Source organism: Culex pipiens, unplaced genomic scaffold (assembly GCF_016801865.2).
Source record: "Culex pipiens pallens isolate TS unplaced genomic scaffold, TS_CPP_V2 Cpp_Un0068, whole genome shotgun sequence".
NCBI lineage: Eukaryota > Metazoa > Arthropoda > Insecta > Diptera > Culicidae > Culex > Culex pipiens.
In genome coordinates, this window is record NW_026292885.1 from 1 (window position 1) to 18,345 (window position 18,345).

At 37.3% G+C, this 18,345-nt stretch overlaps 1 protein-coding gene and 1 long non-coding RNA gene across 5 annotated transcripts in view; both read right to left on the reverse strand.

The window, feature by feature from the left end:
- Positions 1 to 25: 25 nt before the first annotated feature.
- LOC128093774 (uncharacterized) lies at positions 26 to 8,501 on the reverse strand. The gene is made up of 3 exons (XR_008212731.1): positions 8,068 to 8,501; positions 1,353 to 1,871; positions 26 to 632 (listed from the first exon to the last, which is right to left on the reverse strand). It is a non-coding gene; the product is annotated as an uncharacterized LOC128093774 (long non-coding RNA).
- A 131-nt stretch (positions 8,502 to 8,632) lies between these two features.
- The window catches only part of LOC120429895 (protein Wnt-2), a 21,719-nt gene continuing 12,006 nt past the window's right edge, over positions 8,633 to 18,345 (reverse strand). For all 4 annotated transcript variants that reach the window (XM_052711515.1, XM_052711514.1, XM_052711513.1 and 1 more), the window contains exons 3-8: positions 13,460 to 13,614; positions 13,315 to 13,377; positions 9,785 to 9,924; positions 9,585 to 9,719; positions 9,164 to 9,363; positions 8,633 to 9,093 (exon numbers count right to left, since the gene is read on the reverse strand). In XM_052711515.1, the coding sequence (XP_052567475.1) occupies positions 8,790 to 9,093; positions 9,164 to 9,363; positions 9,585 to 9,719; positions 9,785 to 9,924; positions 13,315 to 13,377; positions 13,460 to 13,614 (997 nt within the window). In that variant the 3' untranslated portion in view covers positions 8,633 to 8,789. The remainder of the gene's footprint in view (positions 9,094 to 9,163; positions 9,364 to 9,584; positions 9,720 to 9,784; positions 9,925 to 13,314; positions 13,378 to 13,459; positions 13,615 to 18,345) is intronic.

Here is an 18,345-nt window from a genome sequence, read left to right on the forward strand (position 1 = left end):
TTTTCAAGGGAGCGTCCATAACCAAAGCCACTATTATGGCAGACGTGTATCCAGTATACACACCTTTCCCCCAAATATGAGCATGATTGGTTGAAACTACGGCTTGTGAGAGCCATTTTATCATTGTTCCCCGTGTCTCATTGATGACTACTCTACCCTACGTGGGATTTTGGGGACCTTCTAGTGATTATTAAATACTTCCCTGTGAATTGGTAATGAAAAAATCGTTCGTTGTTAAAAATCACTAATTGATTTTGTTTTAACGGTTTCAATGGAATTTGGCATTTTAATTCCTGTAATTTGAATGATCCTTTCAAACTGCTGTATTTAATAATTTTTTTTGGTTATAGATACCTTAAAGATCACTTAAAAATAATATTCAAATTATTGTTTCCTTTTTTCATGATGATTGTTCACCCATGTTGATATTGAAGCAATCATTTGTGTGAAACATAAAACATGATGATTTTGATGCGCTTAGTTTTAAGTTAGCATGACTGACATAAGCGTGAGTTATAAACAAATATTGCTCAATATATCAGTGATGTGTTGAGTAACGTTACCTGCACGAGAGTTAATGGAGTAGGGATCTTCGACCATACGTACGTCATAAAAAATTAACAAAACAGTTCCTGAAAATATAACGCAAGCGTTTCTCTGTTAAATATGTTGGAATGGGTCTCTGCAAGCAAATTTGTGCCTATCAGTGATATTTACATGCGTAAATCAATTAATTGCTGTTTGGTTTATGCATTCTTTAATTCAAATGAATGTGTTTTATTTAAATTCAATTTATCATTTGCTTGAAAACAGTTGAGAATTTTAATAATAACTTGCTTTAATGAATCTAAATTTTAAATGTGCTTAATAGATGATTTAAAAAAATACGAAATTGAGCATTGAAGCATGTTGTGTTTTGTAATCTTGATTTTTAGTATGCCGTCCATGGGGTTGACTATTGCCAAAATTCATTCCTTCTGATAGTAATCTTCAACATAGCATTTAGATTACCGAAGTTTGGAAGGAAATTTGAAAAGTGTATAAGAACTGAAAAATTTGCTGGAATTTGTTTGAGCTGCGGGATGTTTGTCTCATTGACTCAGATTTTGGATGGGGTTTCTAAACGGTTATTTGCATTGGATCTCTACTCAATGTTGTTTAAATGCGGTGCTTAGTTTGATTCGGTGATGATTTTGTATAAATACATAATTTGAGATGATTTGCAACAACATTGTGCCAACTACACTATAATAAGAATTGCATCTTTTGTCAGGGAATGCACATCGATATAATTATAAATAAATAAATTAAACATCAAAATAAAGCAATCACCATAAGCCTTTTGAACTCACCAAATTTATTGTTGAACGTGATATTAGAGCGTGATTTAACTAAATTGATTTTTTCTATCAACGACGGAATATGGTAGTCTTTGTAGGTATTTTATCTCTATAAATACACCAATTATATTCATCAAACTGAATCTCTCACAACTTTTTGTGCAAAAAACGTGGATGCCGAGTGTTTATGTTTTTATTTATTTATATTTTTTTCTTTAATATCTGGTTATTTTAGACCAACATGTCACAAACCGATTGCCACTATGTTTTATGCGTTTTCCGTTTTGCCATGATGAAAATTTATAATGAAGATCACTTTCACATGAACTGTCTTTTTTAAACTTTCACTATATGTCACTTGTTACAAAGCTTTTTTCCTGCACAATATTTATTCGGTGGTACCAAGTTACTGAACTACAACAATGCGAAGTTGATTCAAGCACGCTAGGCTTAGAACGTCAGCCGCCTTGTTGTAAGTATATTCTCGAGCAAGAATGATTTTCTGCTATCTTTCCTACTCTTGGCTTCTTTCTGTAAGCCGCGAAATTCGCATTTTTTTTCCAAGAAACGCAACATAAAGAGATGACGAAACGATTTAAAACGACGTCGGAAGGAGCGTGAAAGAAAAAAAGAAAGAGAAAAAGTGCTTTAGTAATAGAATTAAGCAAAGTAGAGCAAACACATATGTCCTTGCGACATATTTAAAAATTGCACCATACATATTGTACTTGAACGACATGAAACCTCTTACTTTGAACCTTTGCTTTACCAAATGTCCATGCATCTATGTTTTGATGATTTATTCTTTAAAAAGATAATAAAATCATTATGAAATTTAATACCAACTCCATCCACCTTCAGTCGAAAAACTGAACATAACGAGCAGAATTAAGCTCAAGGTCAATCAGCATCCAATATCTACCGTGAGAAAATAGCCACTGATCAGAGTACATAATGATTGCTATCGATTGTAGTGGGTTCGAAAGTAGGTTGGTATTTTTCAAATTGGATCCGCAAACGGAAAGTTGTTTTTGTACACAGCAAAACAAAAATTGTGCATTATTATGTCGTCGAGATTGTGCTACCTTGTTACAAGTGCATCTTGGGCATAGTTAAGTTAAGTTCGCCATGTTGTACAACTTTCAATGATTCCCTTTTTCCTTTAACAGATCCACAAAAGTACTTTACACCAGAATTTCACAGCCATCAAAAATATTATTCGGAGATCTCAAATGAACTTGAAAAATTAAAATCAAGGCAGGAAAATTTACTTGGTTTCTAGTTGGGAACTTTTATTTCTGTTGACTTTTTTGAAATTTTGAAGGGGACACATTAATATTTGTAACGGCCTTATTACTGGAAACAAAACTATATCCTTGTTGCTAGCGAGGCTACTTTTTCCACACGAAAATTGATCCGTTTCTTGGGGTTTCAACAAAAGCTCAGACTATGTGTGACAGTAAGATGACATCATATATTGCGTCAGATAGTCTACTTAGTAACCATTTCTCGCGTATGGAGAGCGTAATTTAGGGGAAGTATGCTTATTTTATACATTTAATAAGCGTGCTACTTAAATCTTTTAAATTAAAAAAAAGAGCATATTTAACTAGAAGTGAAACGCGTGCTCTTAGGGACCGTTATTTATTACGTAACGCAAAATAAAACGGATTTTCAGACCCCTCCCCCTCGTAACAAAATGTCCATACAAATTTTAAAATTTCTGTATGGAGCGCAACACGGCCTCAGACCCACCACACTCTCCCTCCCAACTGTGTTGCGTAATGATAGAACGCTTCCTTAGACAACTTGTGTCCAACTTAAATGCATTTCTAAGCTCGACAGATCTTCGTAAAAAATAAAACTTCGTTATTCCCGGTATTTTCCTTTAAACTGCGTTTAAAAACTCGTGTCATGGCGTCAATATAACGTGGCGTCCCCGTTTCAACGTAATTAGTTTGAGACATTTAATAGTTTCGAGTTTATAATTACATTATTTAAAAAGAAATATTAGCTGGAAGATTATAAATTTAAAATCAAGAATTAATTTTAGTTTCACAATATAAAAATTGATCACTATGAGCTCTTTTACTAGTATAGTTTCCAGACAGACATAATTAAAGTATGTATATCATTGAAGGTAGACAATTCTTCCCTATGCTCGTTGTCATGTTTTGACCTTTTATTTTAATACAGACAGTTTATTTCTCAGCAACTTCATCTTTGCTTGAATAAGCAAGTGAAATAAAAACTTTCCCAGTTCCAGTGGTTTTATTTGTTTTTGGTTAAAAATATATTTTATTTTAATTGAGTTGAATGATTTTTCCTCTTCAGGGTAATTTAGATTCACATTTATTAATTCATGATTTTTTTTCGCTATTTGTTAAATGTTTAAACAATATATAAAAACACACATTGCACTGTATTTTATGGTTTTGAAATTGTTTACAACGATTTTCGTTTTACCTTCCTCACTGAGGTAAGGCTATACTGCCGCTCGAAGCTAGTCCGTCCGTATGTAATTTCGTCAATTTTGAGGTAATAATGCAGTTTGGTTCAAAATCATGTAAACTATCAGAAAAACCAATAAAATGTAGTACTTTGTTCTAGAAATCCGGAGAAAATCCACTTTTTCGTGAAATTCTAACACGTAGCCTTATGGGCGGGACAACTTTGACACGCGTTTTTCTCGGCTTGCTGTTTTTACATATGGGACGGACACGATTAGAGCGGCAGTATACTGCCCATGTTCGCATAAATGTCCCATATGCAAAAACAGCAAGCTGAGAAAAACGCATTTGAAGTTTGTCCCACACATAAGGTTACGTGTTAAGTTTTCGCGAAAAAACTGGATTTTCTCCTGATTTCTAGAACAAAGTACTGGATGTTATAGGCTTTTCTGAAAGAGCACACGATTTTGAACCAAACTGCATAATTAACTCAAAAACGACGAAAATGCATATGGGACATTTATGCGATCATGGGCAGTATAATCCTGCTCTGAAAATGAACTATGTATAAAAATGTCGTAGACCTTCATGTATACATACCGACTCAGAATCGAAAACTGAACAAATGTCTGTGTGTATGTGTGTGTTTTTTTTACAAGGTCGGAATCTGCTACCAGACACCTGAGAATTCATTTCTCAGGTAGTGTGTGTGTATGTATGTATGTGACCAACAAACTAGCTCATTTTTCTCGGCACTGGCTGAACCGATTTGACCCGAACCTGTTGCATTTGACTTGGTTTAGGGTCCCATAGATCGAGTTTTATACAGATTGAAGTTTCGATAAGTAGTTCAAAAGTTATGTGTAAAAATGTGTTTTCACATATATCCGGATCTCCCTTAAATGTATGTAAACTATATCCGGGTCCATCATCCGACCCATCGTTAGTTAGGTTATCAAAAGACCTTTCCAACGAGTCCAAAACATTGTAGATCTGGCAACCCTGTCTCGATATCTGGCCACTAAAGTGACATTTATGTACTTTTTTGAAGCCGGATCTAACTTAAATGTATGAAAACTATGTCCAAATCCACCATTCCACCCATCATTGGTTAGGTTATTAAAAGACCTTTCCAACGAGTCCAATACATTGAAGATCTGGCAACCCTGTCTCGAGATATGATCAGTTAAGTGACATTTATGTACTTTTTTGAAGCCGGATCTAACTTAAATGTGTGTAAACTATGTTCGGATCCAGCATCCAACCCATCGTTAGTTAGGTTATTTAAATACCTTTCCAATGAGTTCAAAACATTGAAGATCTGGCAACCCTGTCTCGAGATATGATCACTTAAGTGACATTTATGTACTTTTTTGAAGCCAGATCTCACTTAAATGTATGAAAACTATGTCCAAATCCACCATCCCACCCATCATTGGTTAGGTTATTAGAAGACCTTTCCAACGAGTCCAAAACATTGATGGTCTGGCAACCCTGTCTTGAGGTATGGCCACTTAAGTGACATTTATGTACTTTTTTATTTTGGATCTAAAAATAGACGATTTTTTTGTACAATTCCATCATATCAGCCATTGTTGGTGATAAGTGAGGAAGGCTCCAACCACATAGGTGGATTAAGTTAGTTTTTTAATCAACAAATATATAGCAAATAAATAAAAAATTATACCATAAAGTATTATTTTTGTTTCCAGAAAAAACGAAGTTGACTTTATAGCTGTCGGTCACAATAGCTAGTACCAACCACTAGTGTCTTCCTTTTTATCTACAAGAACTTCGCCGCCCTGGGCTCCTAAAAGTGTATGAAAGTATGGCACGGAGCGACGGCGCCGAATACCCATATTTACACAAAGAATTTTAGAGCGCCCGCCGCGGGATTTGATCCTGCGACCTCTGGATTGTGGGTCCAGTGCGTGGTCCGAATGATCCACACGGGCAGGATGTTTCCAGAAGTTTTTAATATATTTTTTGTTAAAACATGTCTTAATTAAGTTTTCAAAATCAAAAGATTGGTAAAGAACCAATAACCGTTTTAAATGAAAAAACATTTTTCGATTGGGGTAATTCTCTACCAACTCACACGAAATCGGGAAAAGTTGCCCCGACCCCTCTTCGATTTGCGTGAAACTTTGTCCTAAGGGGTAACTTTTGTCCCTGATCACGATTCTGTGAACCGTTTTTTGATATCTCGTGACGGAGGGGCGGTACGACCCCTTCCATTTTTGAACATGCGAAAAAGAGGTGTTTTTCAATAATTTGCAGCCTGAAACGGTGATGAGATAGAAATTTGGTGTCAAAGGGACGTTTATGTAAAATTAGACGCCCGATTTGATGGCGTACTCAGAATTCCAAAAAAACGTATTTTTCATCGAAATAAACACTAAAAAAGTTTTTTTTCGTAAAATCGCGATAACTCGTGTTGTTGATAAGCAATCCCCTTTTGTCTATATATCAAAATTTGTGTGATTGTCTGCTCTACAACTTTGTAGAACATTGTTACACTCTAAAAAATAACCCTGCAAAATTAGAAAAAACACGAAATTTTAAAATGACAAATTTTGTTCTAAATGAAAAAATGACCCTTCTGGGTCAATGTAGATTCGAAAAGTACATTAAATTTCCCATAAAATGACATGTTCCAAAAAATTTTACAGTCGAGTAACGGAAAATGGGAGGATTTTTTAAACTTTTTTAGTGTTTTTTCGATGAAAAATACGTTTTTTCGGAATTCTGAGTACACCATCAAATCGGGCGTTTAATTTTAAATAATAGTCCCTTTGACACCAAATTTCTATCTCATCACCGTTTCAGACTGCAAATGATTGAAAAACACCTCTTTTTTCGCATGTTCAAAAATGGAAGGGGTCGTACCGCCCCTCCGTCACGAGATATCAAAAAACGGACCACGGATTTGTGATCAGGGACAAAAGTTACCCCTTAGGACAAAGTTTCACGCAAATCGAAGAGGGGTCGGGGCAACTGCTGTGTGAGTTGGCGGAGAATTACCCATTGTTGATATTGCACCAACATAATCAGTCGCAGAAATTATACACAGTAAATAAATGTGTAATTTTGGAATATGTAAAATTTGGAGGAAATTCTGACATAAAAGCTGTACTCATCCCATGATTTTTTTTACTGCGTATCCAATTTGCAAAAAAAGAAACTTTTATTCTTTACCACGTTTCGTAGAAGCTTCGTTGTTTCTGCACTCGTTATAAATAACAATCTTCACGTGGTTTTATTCTGTTGTCCTCTATCCGGCTGAATTGTCTTAAGGCTGAAGCTATTGTACCTGTGACCACTTTAGTTGGAGATAAAGTGAAGGAGCAAATGTGATGACATTATTCCTTTTTCAAAGTTACATGCATTCAGTTTTGTTTTTAGACTGTGTTAATTGAAGATTTTTGTCATGAGCTTTATATTTGGTAAAGCATATGAGGTTCCACTGAATTTGTTCAAAACTTTTGGTTTTATTTGATACTTGGCTTTGTAATAAGTTTAAATGTGGAAAAATGCACTGAATTCAATAGTTTTTTTTTTAATTCTTGCTGTTACAGTATTGCAAGTCATCTTAATATTTTGAATCAAACCTTTTTGCATAATGCTGTTTTTAAGTACCTTACCGATCTTCAAGCAATTTATTACATGAAACAACACTGTAAAACTATTACCACCAATTCCATTCAATTTATTAACAAGTTGGAAGGAAAAATTGGAAAAGTTGTTGAATTGTCGGGCTGTACACACACAATGAAGCAACGAGTGACGATACGCTTATGTTTTGGCTTTATCTGTGTGAGTCCACAACATTATCTGCACCAACACCGATGACGGTGGAAATTGGTAGCAAAACCAACCATCGCGCGTGGTAACCCCCTTCCGTTGATGTCACTGTGTCACATTTTACGGGGGAGCCGTACGTGTGCAAGTGCGTGTGTGTCACCAGCTCGCAAGTCCTAGTTTTTTCCTCTCTTGAAGAAGAGAAAATTTCCAGCGACATACCCGATAAATATTTAATGAGATATATGTAACAATGTTATTTTTTATGAAATATCTCGATAGAGATAAACGTTTTGGCATTCGGTTGAATTTTCTAATTTAGATAAAAGTAAAACGAATGTTACCATTTATAACATCGTTTTTCACTTTCACTATCTAGCAGTCAGCAAAACCTTTGCAAACATTCTCCACACTGCTCACAATTTTCACTGCGCTCAAACATTGGGAGTGTGGGTTCAATCAATTTTTTCCTTTACCTTGGCCCTTGCCACAAGAATAGCCCTAATCCACGGTCGTTCACTTTGGTTAGCACAATTTTCCTAGAGGGACTGAATGAAAACTGGCCACATTTGGGGCATTTCGTAGTTCACTGGGACTTTTTTCTTCTCATCCTGTTGTCTGGCCTTGTTTTACAATTCTTTCACTGGGGAACGAGAAAGATAAATTTTCAGCTCTGCAAGACCCCCTTTACACTCCCCAATTTTTTTTTCACCACTGCTTTCTTAGCGTAACCGAACTCTTGGTGCGTTTTGGCCTCTTATTCCAGGCCGCGGTAGGTTCTTCATCATCGTTTCACTACTTCCAGCCAGATTATGGCACTTTTAACAGTAATTCGACCGATTTATTGCACCACTCGAAATTTTCACTTCTACACTCCGCTACGATGATAAAAGAATCAATGAAAAGCTCTTCGTTCATCGCGCAAGATCCCGTGCCGTGCTACCAATGGACTGGAGGAAAAGCTTTCATTCATCGATAAGTTTTCCCAGCTAATTTTTCTGCGTGTGGGTTTTTGTCTACGGTAAATATCAAAAGTTGAGCTTTACTCAAAACATTTATTTTTCAAACAATATGAATTAAGTACATTGCAATAATACTGATTTTAGTCTGGGACAAATGTATACTTAAAATGAATGATTAAAATAGATAGATAAATATTTACAAAAAATGAGTTGAAACAAGGGTGTAATTTTTCGCACTATTTGCACGTGTACTCTTCAATGCGTTCCGTGCAAATGTCACAGCTAACCGTGCAGCACCATTTGAATTTACAGTTACACTGCCAACTTTTCACGATATTGTGCGTGTTATAGCCTCTCCCACAGCAAAGCAAGTCACATTTATCCATCGAGGTTGAGGAGCGATTACATTGGCGCCCAATGGTGCCCAAGATCCCTGTGGACATGTCCCGTTCGCAGTAATTTGGTGAAGGATGCAAATAGATCATTTCCATCCTCTTTGGTTTTTGGCTATTCACACCTGTATGCTGTTGTTTTCCACGCCTAAAAAAAATACACAAAACAAGTCATGTTATCAATCTTTATCCTGAAAGTGTCATTCGGCGGTACACACCGTTTCAGAACCAGCTGCAGCGAGCCGTTGTCTTTCCCCACCGCCGGTATCGCTTGCACCATTTTCGCCTTCCGATACTTCCTCATCATAATGTTTCCAACTGTGTGGAAAGAGGGTAAGTTTTTCCAACACGTGCGCATTGCGCATGAGCCACTCACACCGTGACACTTGCACTCCGTACGCAGCAGCACTTTGACAATCTGCAAATAAGCGTGAAACACAAAAATAGATTCGACAATACAGTCTGGGAGCTTTCCAGTGTTGTAAAACAATCGTGCAAATTGATTACTCGAGCAGTTGATTTGTTTTAAATCGAAATAGTTATCAGCTTAAGTTTTAATTCTTGAACATATTATTAAATTTATCTATAAACTCTGGCAAACCCAGAGAATATTCATTGAGCACACAAAAAAGAACCAACCTTTCGTCCCACTCGATTGTTGTGCAGGTTCATCAGGCTTCGGTCGTCACTTTCGATCTCCCGTGCGTCGAGAAACTTCTTTGCAAATCGCATGCCAAAAGCGATGTCGGCCGAGCATCCGCCCCATTTCCAGTTCTGAAATAACAAAGGAACAAAATTAGTGTTTTGTACTACAACGTAGCCAGCGAAATGACCCTTACGTCACTTTCCGTGGAAAACTGCGACTTTTGCTTGGAATCGCAACCGCACATCGATATGTTTCCTTTGGCGCACGCTGCGGTGATCGCGTGGACTGCCCCGGCGCTCGTTATTCCGTACGTGAACGCGGCCTCTCGTGAACCTGTCGATGGAAGGACGAATTATTTTTTAAAACATCTTTGAATTTCAGATACAATCATATCGGTTTGGTCATTCACAAATACCGTACCAAAAATTGTCTCATACTTTTTCGGGATTTGAACCCCGATCTACCGCTTACGAGGCAGAAGCGTTCAAAACGCAGCAACATATCGAAGAACGGACCTCGGATTAAAGATCAGGGACCAAATAAATTCATTAGGACAAAGTTTCACGAAAATTTTACTAAAGTAAAGACAAGGGTAATGCTTCAGTTATTAAAATTTGTATTAAGATGTGTAGTACGAAACACGTTATTTCTTTGGAATATTCGATAAAAAGATCGCGCATAAATCATCTCTAAAGCGACCGTTGCCTGCACACAACCCATAAATTAAGAACCAATCGATATCGAGACATTATTGTCGAGCTGAGTCGATCGCGTGCAAGAGTTCTGATGGCAAGTGTGACCAAAAGGTGGAGAAACAATTCACCTTCCCAGATATGCGTTTCAGCCGGAGGAAGGAAAGCAACGATAATTTATTTCTAGCCATTTGTTACGGAATTATACGATACTACTCAAATGTGTCTACACCACTGAACGGAATGATGGAGTAAGCTTTAATGAGTGCGTATTATACCGCGTTTGAAGATCCCCCGGTGCTATGTGGATTACGATTTACACAGTTATCGATGAATGATGCATTGCTACTAAAAAAAATCGTATGCGTTTGCTGTGCTCAGCCAAGCCATCCCTGGATATGATCATTAACTGGCGGGCATTCGCGTAGGTGTACGAGGGGTCACATCTTCGAGAGAAGAAAAAAAAAAACACAATTTCAGAGCAGTGGTTCGAAAAGAGAAAGGATCACTTATCATTATGCTAACCTTATGACAAAAATGTTCCACTGCAAAGGATCCTACGCAGCATTTTATTTTTTTCAATTATACGTATAAATAAACTTCAATTACCCAGAAAATAAAGCAGGTTTCCCTCATATATGACCACACACCAGTTGCCGCGGCAAACTATCGTGGTGGTCTCTTCACGATGTCTTCCACATTCGCTGCCTTTATCCAGAGACCCTGATTGTTTTGTGCAGACAGACAAAATCAATTACTTTATTTTGATCGCGTTTCGCCAGCATCTGAAGACACGATCAAAACTCTACATGATACTGATTGTTGCATTTATTATTTAAAAAAAATGAGATAAATAGTTAATTGTTTTTTTAGCATGTAAAGAGAATAATCCATGGTAAATTTAACTACAACGATAATTTATTTCATGTTAAGAAACAACTATAAAAAAATATTTACTCAAACCGCAACTTTTTTTTTTGCTGAAGTTGCAAGTTCGCGCCATTTGCCAGGACGATTTTTATCGCACTCCAGTCAGAAACAAAGCTGTTCTGGCGGTGCAGAGTACTGCAAAATTAACACTTTACTTGTTGTTCACCCGAGGAGTGTTAATTCAATTAAACCAGCTCGTTTTTCCTCTCAATTGGCTCCTATCTGCGGAGAAGTCAGCTTGTTATGGCTATCTTACCTGCAGCACACGAATAAAACGTGGTTGCGCATGACTGAGGGTACAATTCGTAAATAACGTACGAAACACAGTGTTATTCAAAGCGATCGACTACCACTCTTCCTTTTACAAGGCAACGAAATGAATTAACGGGGCGTGCATGTTACCTGATACAAGCTTGCACTCAAGGTGTCACGGCTTGTCCCGAAGCATTTTAATTCAAATTTGCTTAACTTAATCTCACGCCCACGTGGTATCCGCACTTACCACAGCCCATGTTCGGTTGTTGTTCGTGCGGACATGGGTTGCGGAACTGAAGGGATTTTACCGCGATAAGACGAAACGTTTTTATTATTTGCATTGCATTTCGCAGGGTGTTTTTTGCCTTTATTCAGTACGTACCGGACTATATATTGATAAAATAAATGTCTAGATTTTTAAGAAGTAAAAACCCTACAAACATTGAGATTAACCAAAGTTCCGTTTTTGTGCTACAATGACTTGACTATGCCCCCTGACGTATTCAAAGAAATTCTAAGAATTTCTTGCGACCTCTGGATTTTTAGTCAAGTGCGCGGTCAAATTGATATACACAGCCAAGCCATCCTCAATTGTTTCTTGTTTCAGATTCACTATTTGATTAGGTCATGGAACCCAAACAGAGTATTTCAAGATTACTTTTTCAAAACTACCAGTGGGTTTCCTGTATGATGATAGTACAAGTAACATGTTAGGCTTTATCAAAGCTGTCACAACCGCTATAATACCTATCAGCCAAAACCAACATTAAAACCACATGGTCGTAACAAACTCCCCAGAACCTTGATAAACCCCACTTAAAACCCAAAAGGACCTCCGCAAAAGGTTGTTACGGACTATTTATAAAACATACATAGGAGTTCAAGGCTTTACAACTGAATCCTAACAACATTCTCAAAGCCTCGATAAAACCTTTGTTAAAACCTAGTCAGGAGTTAAAGAAAAATGACATTTCATACGTCTCCAAACGTCTTATGCCAAATAGGTTTTATTTTGTCAAAAATAAGTTTTCGTCCTGCCAAATGAAATTATGAAGATGGTTGTCAAAAATGGCGATGATAAATAATAGATACTAGAGGTAATCAAAATAATTGGAAAGCTTATTTCTCGCAATTGGTGGCTCAAATTCAGCTGCGGTTGAAATTTTATTGATAAATGTAGGAGAGATATAGGCAAAAACAATCAACTCTCTTCATCAAAAACCATTATTTTGTGATCATAGTGTTTAATGTTAAAAAATATTTTATTGCAATTCTTTGAAAAAAATGTTCAAAATATTTTTAAACATCTATCGCTATATAAATCATATCAAATTTGTGTTCTCGTCAAATTGAAATCAAATTTTTCAGTTTTTTTATTTTTTCAACAAAAATGACGGCCAATCAAATTCAATCAGATCACGCATTTAGCGCCATATTTATGCACTGCTAATTGGCTGCGTTAAATGCTTTTTCAGGTTTTAAGTAAGCTTTTGCATGCCTAATGGCACTTGACAGCTAAAATACCCTTGGTTTTAAAAAAGCGTGAGATAAAACCGTTTGGCATGACATTGCCATTGGTTTTTCAAGACTATTTCATAAAACCTTATTGAAGGCCATTTAGCTTTTATTGGCACAAGGTTTTATTTCTGAGGCATAAAACCTTGTTAGAACCTACTAATTAGCTCTTGCTTATTGGTTGTGGTGAATGCCCAAATAAAACTATAAAACATTCAAGAAGCTACCATAAAACCTTAATAAAACTAGGTGGTGGCTAGTTGGTTTAAAAATGTTACTTGGGAGGACCTTTTGAAAAAGTAAGCGAGATATATTCAAAGCTTAAACTCACCTATTATCACAATGTGTCCAAACATGTCCTTTTTCCAGACTTGAGTACAATTCCAGCGATGACCTAGTCAAATTAACTTATATTAGCAGATCATGGGAGACATTATGTTTGACTCGACAGTAATTCTCACGGTTTGTCCATTTACCTTTGAACTGCTCCTGGCATTCTTGAGCACCAAGCAGCTGACCCGCTGACAACGACACTACAGCATCTGGAGCTTCGACACATAGCTGCTTCTGGTAAGTAGAAAGGCCTGGGATTCTTGAGCACAGAACCGAAGAGGTGAAACCTTCAATAAATCTGGAATAAAAGAGAGAAACACGTAATTTACGGATTATTGTTTTTACGCTTTAAAGAAAAGAGTCTTTTTATAAATAAAAAAATAAATAAAACGGGAAGTAAAATACCACTAATTTTAGTATCTACATTTTACACCTTTCTGTTCGATAAAATCAAACTTTTTGTTTGATTCCTGAGATTCTAAAACTATCATCAGCCAAAAGTAGATACGTAACAAGTAAAGGTGTTAAAAACTCCCAGTAACCCACATCTCAAGGGGCTCAACATTGGAAGGTCGGAAGCTCATGGCGCTTCGGTTATCGATATGTCTTAAATTCAATAAGATGCTCACACTCGGCTCGTCAGCGGGGTCGCCGCAGCCCCGGCGTGAATTCGTACCTACGACACACCATAAATCAAAACACAAGCCCACATGCAAAAGGCCGTTCTGCAGAGTGGCGGCATAAAACATCGGCATCAATGCTTCGTTCGAGCTCTTGTCCGTGCGTACACATTCTACAACCAACAACGGTGTGCTCACGCTCAGTCAGCTCATGACATGGGAAAGGCAGAATGAAGCCAGAAGGAATAATACAAGTAGTAATAAATGTAAATATTTATGTTTAATAATATAGAGGAAAGAGATACAGTCGAAAGACAGTGCAAAAATATGTATGTAATCTGAGCTGGTGAAAGATAAATTTATGCTACGGCTTCCAGTTGACTTGAACCAGCGCCGATGCAAATTTTCAATAAGAATTGATAGAATTGAATGTCCCACATAGACGTGAATAGAACCTTGAAAAGTACGGGTTCTAACATAAAAAAAGTTATTTGATTCACCTCAAGGTGGTTGGTACCTTCCTCTCATTTATAGAGTGATTCCAACACCCCTAAAGTATCCACATGGTTTATGGATCGCCCCTATTGTGATCGCAGAACCTAAGAGGTCCTAATAAAATTAAGGTATGAGTGAAAAAAATCAAACTTTGAAGAAAATGGCATGCCTTTACACAGTTTTTTCGTGGCGATCAGGCCCGACCATTTGAGGTTATGTTGAAAATCACCCTTTTTTGTAGTGGCTTTTTTATCATAACTTTTAAACGATAGAATGAAACTGTACAATTTTCAATATTAAGCTATAGGACCTGAAAGTGAACCGAGTGGACCACATCCGGACAATTTTTTTTCAGCCGAAGCCGAGAAAATCAAGTGCATATGTTTGATCAACATCCCCACACACGCACAGACATTTGTTCAGAATTTGATGCTGAGTCGATAAATATAAATGAAGGTGGGTCTACGAGGTCAAATTAAAAAGTTAAAAAGTTAGAATGTTTTTGAACTTTTCTTTTTATTTTTAGATCAAATAATAATATTTTACTAGAAAATTGATCATTTTTACGGAAAAAATGTTACCTAGGTGATAAATAGTAAATTTTCATAATATCAATATATTTTGTATGGAATTTTTTTCAAACAATTGTTTATCAGTTGTTAAGTTTTTTATGTATTTATTTCCTGATATAATATGTTTTTGCAGCAGTTCGTATTTTTCCATACTAAAAATCCATATGGTACACTTGCCCCACCTGAACAAGATTTTTTAAAGCTATCAACAAAAATAAACAAAAGTTAAATCATACTTTATAATAGGTGGGTCATTCCATCCCAAGTGATCACGCGTCCAACATCGACCTTCACCAAATCTGCTCATATTTGGCATGGGGGTTGTTTTTGTCCCAAAAACAAAGAATCCCAAGTTTGGTGACATTTGGTCCAACCCCGAGTCCGTGGCACCGCCCTCTTTTTCTGAGATTTCTGAAAAACCTCATTTTTAAAATGCATTTTGCTAAGAGAAAAGTTTACAAAAAGTGAATTTTTGGGTATGCATATTTGAAGATTTTTTGACGTAGAATCGAATGGCGTACTCAAAATATACGTTTAGTGTTGCCAGATATGAAAATTTTGCGCTTTAACTTTTAAAATGCATCTTTAACCCTTTGGACTAGCACTTACGGGAAAACTGACAATTGCATTCGATTGCTCAGAGTTTTTTACATTAAATTCAATCAAAACCTCAGGGTAAATTGAATATTTCTTGAGATATCTCATTTTTAAGTTGGAAAGCTCAGCTGCATAGCAAATGTTTTACTTAACCATCAATTTTCAACAGTACATTGCGTGAGAGCATAGTAGGCCTTGAAATTTGAATATGTTTTTTTTATAAATTTCTTAACGGAAGCAAGTGAATGTCCCAAAAAATAATTTATGTATGTATGTATTGTATTTATGTATGTATTTATGTATGTATGTATTGTATGTATGCATTTGAACCCCCGTCTTGGCAGGACTTGGCGTGGTTCACGGATATAAGAAAATGACAAAATGTTTAATTTCGAGCGCTTCAACAGGAATTTTCTAGTTTATGGCCCCAGGCCCCAGAAGACTGATGAATGCAATTTTCATATCTGGCAACACTTTACGTAAATTTTGAGTACGCCATTTGATTCTACGTCAAAAAATCTTCAAATATGCATACCCAAAAGTTCACTGTTTGTAAACTTTTCTCTTAGCAAAATGCATTTTTAAAATGAGGTTTTTCAAAAATCTCAGAAAAAGAGGGAGAGGGGGGTGCCACGGGCGCGGGGGGTGGACCAAATGTCACCAAACTTTGTATTCTTTGTTTTTGGGGCAAAAACAACCCCCATGCCAAATATGAGCAGATTTGGTGAAGGTCGATGTTGGACGCGTGGTCACTTGGGATGGAATGACCCAGGTGCAAGTCATTGGAAGGGACACAAGTGATCTAGGAAAAATAGCATTTTGATAAAATGAGCCTTAAAACGAATCCAAAGCCTTATTTTGTTCTTTCCAAATATTATAAGAAAACAAAGGTTTTGAAAAAAACTACGTTTGATCTTATGCCCCGTGGCGTTTACGTCGTTTTGGCGGTTATGTGGTAGTAGATTCAACTAATTGCATTGCTAGCAACAATTCCTCATACTAGAAATAATCAAAATTGTAAAAATTACGGCCGTACGAGCGATTGTTCCTCTTGCTCCATATGGTCGTCTTGCCCCACCTTCCCTTATATGTGTTGGGTAAAATTATCCATCAATTCGACAGATTTTGACATAGGACTATGTCTTTACTTACTATATTGGGGGGCCAGTTCAGAAATTCGATCCAAAGCGTCACTTTTAAGCGTTAAAAAAAGGGGACATTTTGAACGCTTATATCTTTTTTCCCTGTGAATCAATCCAGATGGTTGGACCACCAATCGAAAGAGGAAGACTTCAGCTATTATTTAACTACATAGATAGTCTGACTAAACATAGTTAAAGCACTTAAAACATGCAATCAAAATGAGTAATTTTTCAGTACAAATCGGACAGATGACCAATCAGAGCGAGCGTATGCATTCGAGACCGCGCCCCTTTTGTGCCGTTCTCCGGCTGTGCCGCTATTTAAGCAGAAAATTTCGCAAAAGCAAGTCACTTTGGAACGAGCACTCGAACTGTGCACGTCGGGCCGGCGCGGAGCAGCAGCAGCAGCGGCCAACAGAAGAAGAGGACCAGCAACCAGAAGGAAGAACCACCGGCAGCAGAAGGAGGAAATTCGAGCGAAGCGGACTGCGTGGAAGTCGCTATGATGCGGCGGTTCTCATGAAAAATGGCCAATTCGACAGTGGTGGACAAAACCAGGAGTGGCCGGTGGCCTCATAGAAGGTTCCCCCGGGGCCTGGGGGGACATTTACAGAAACATACGAGTTGTGGCAATATGGGTATCAAAATTCATGATTTTTGATACTGAACATAATAATGGCCATTTCGACAGTAGTGGCCACAACCTGGAGTGGCCGGTGCCCTCAAAGAAGGTTCCTCCGGGGCGTGGGGGGACATTTACAGAAACATACGAGTTGTGGCAATATGGGTATCAAAATTCATGGTTTTTGATACTGAACATAATAATGGCCATTTCGACAGTAGTGGCCACAACCTGGAGTGGCCGGTGCCCTCAAAGAAGGTTCCCCCGGGGCCTGGGGGGACATTTACAGAAACATACGAGTTGTGGCAATATGGGTATCAAAATTCATGGTTTTTTATACTGAACATAATAATGGCCATTTCGACAGTAGTGGCCACAACCTGGAGTGGCCGGTGCCCTCAAAGAAGGTTCCCCCGGGGCCTGGGGGGACATTTACAGAAACATACGAGTTGTGGCAATATGGGTATCAAAATTCATTGTTTTTGATACTGTACATGAAAATTGACATTCCGACAGTAGTGGCCACAACCTTGAGTGACCGGTGATCTCAAAGCAGGTTTCCCCGGGGCCCGGAGGGTCTTTAACACAACCATACGAGTTGTGGCAATATGGATATCAAAATTCATGGTTTTTGATACTGAACATGAAAATTGACATTTCGACCGTAGTGGCTACAACCTGGAGTTGCCGGTGCCCTCATGGAAGGTTCACCTTGGGAGAACATTTATGACTATTTTTTCGACAAATCTATGAAACAAAATAAAATAATGTTATTTCAGATTTCACTAGCAATCCAAAAACACATTCAAATTGTTTGGTCCTATGTCTTTCGGTTATGTCTCTGACATACCATCTTGAACTTTTTTTTTATAAAATTCAATTACTTCACATTAAACAAGCCTATTTTATTAAAACGTAGTATGTTTTAGATTAAAGTAAATAAGTACTTGAAAAAAGTATCTGATAGACTGGCTCGTCGTT